The following is a 1,710-nucleotide window of genomic DNA, read 5'->3' as shown; positions in this document are numbered from 1 at the left end:
AGGCTGCTGCAACGCCATTTCCCTTCTTTGTTTGAGCACCTAGCAGCCGGCTTGCTTGAATTTGCAATGAATCCTGGGATACCCAAGGCTACGGAGGATACAGCGCAGCGCCGGTATGTGGGGGTCTGAGCGGCTCCCACAGAGAAATAATCTTTGAAGGCAGGATGGTAATCTGGATGAACTGACTGCACAGACCATGTTTTCAGGAGGACTTTCTCACTTCAACATAGATTCTAACTACTTTCTACCCGCTGATCACAGCTAATATAGCTGCCATTGTTCCATGCAGAGAAAGGATAGAGTAGCTCCGCCCACTGCGCATCAGACCACAGCTAGAGCAGCAAAGATGCTTCAGCTGCTCGTCAGAACTAAACTTGTACATGCATCAAAAATGAAGCAGCACGCACGTTTTTGCTGCTCCTGCTTCTTGCAGTCTGAATTTAGCAGTAATCTAAATTCTAGTTCATTTCAAGTTGGCATCCTCCTGTTTCCATAAATGTCTGGCCTGGATCAGAGGAGTCATTTTTAATGAAGTACCAGAAAAAAGCTTTGATCAAAGAAGCCTAGAAACCCCCGAACGGATGAGGACGGACTGATATCAGCCTTAGGAGAAGGAGACTCACGTCGGCACCCAGACAGAGGGGATCCATAAGTGTTGTCTGCGCATTCAGTGCATGTTCTCCCTCCAAAGCCTGCTCTGCATTCACACCGGCCTGTCTTCTGCAAACAAACAAACCGACAGTGTTCTAGTGTCCTTCCAGGTGATAAAAGGTGTTTTTCTTACAGTTAGTCCTAAGCAGACGCTAACATTTATACTTCTGGCAATTTTCTGTTTTCCACCAAATTTATTCTAATAAACTAATTGTGTGTATTTGGACCCCTGCTAAATCCTTTAATGGTAAAAAGCCGATTAAATTCAAGTCTTTTTTTCTAAATTGAAATGTGTTTCTAAAAGCTTTCTGACACTCATTGGACAAGAAGCCTTTTCTACAGTCGGCTGTCGGCAGTGCAGGTCCTACCGGGTCACAGGTGTCACTGATCGACCAGGTGGGGTCACAGCCGCAGGGTTCACAGCGCTTTGACTGCGGTGGTCTCCAGTAGCCCTCTGAACACTCGTCACAGGTCAGGCCATGGAAATGGGGGCGACAGGGACACATCCCGGTCACAGGGTCACACAAAACGGACAGGGAGCCGACTGGAGAACAGGAGCACTCTGCAGAGCGTGAGAAGAAGGTTAGAACTATTTCATTTTGGCATTTGACCAATTAGATTTTGTATTTTTTTTATTTTTTATTTTTTTTTGTATTTTATATACTCTAATAATCCCAGAGGGAAATTACTTCTCTGCATTTAACCCATCCCCTTGGGGAGCAGTGGGCTGCCATTGTGAGGCGCCCGGGGAAATATGATGAGCCCTTGGATGAAATATTACCTACTGGAAATGAAGTTGGAAAAAAGTTAACAAGTCAAGACAAAAAGGTAAAAAGCTATGTGAAAAATTCAAAAGTAAAGTTAAAAATTTGATAAGCTAAGTTACAAAAATAAAAAAATGTGTGTATTAGCATTAATGCTCTAAGGCTATGCTGTACCAAAACGAATGTGTTTCTTCTTTTTTCCTAATATACGTGACTCCATCCTGGATAGAAATATCAGCTGTGCCTTTGTTTATATATGTTCAATATGGATGTTTTTCCAGTGTAGTCCTGTTTC

General features: G+C 43.4%; 1 protein-coding gene across 1 annotated transcript in view; it reads right to left on the bottom strand.

The window, feature by feature from the left end:
- The window catches only part of lamb3 (laminin subunit beta 3), a 26,054-nt gene that overhangs the window by 13,891 nt on the left and 10,453 nt on the right, over positions 1–1,710 (bottom strand). Inside the window, exons 5-6 of the mRNA XM_015399233.1 lie at positions 1,020–1,213; positions 624–720 (exon numbers count right to left, since the gene is read on the bottom strand). Of these exons, the coding sequence (XP_015254719.1) occupies positions 624–720; positions 1,020–1,213 (291 nt within the window). The remainder of the gene's footprint in view (positions 1–623; positions 721–1,019; positions 1,214–1,710) is intronic.

The sequence above is a fragment of the Cyprinodon variegatus genome, unplaced genomic scaffold (assembly GCF_000732505.1).
Source record: "Cyprinodon variegatus isolate N-32 unplaced genomic scaffold, C_variegatus-1.0 Scaffold998, whole genome shotgun sequence".
NCBI lineage: Eukaryota > Metazoa > Chordata > Actinopteri > Cyprinodontiformes > Cyprinodontidae > Cyprinodon > Cyprinodon variegatus.
Note: the sequence above shows the minus strand (reverse complement) of the source record. Positions and strands in the feature narration are given on the sequence as shown.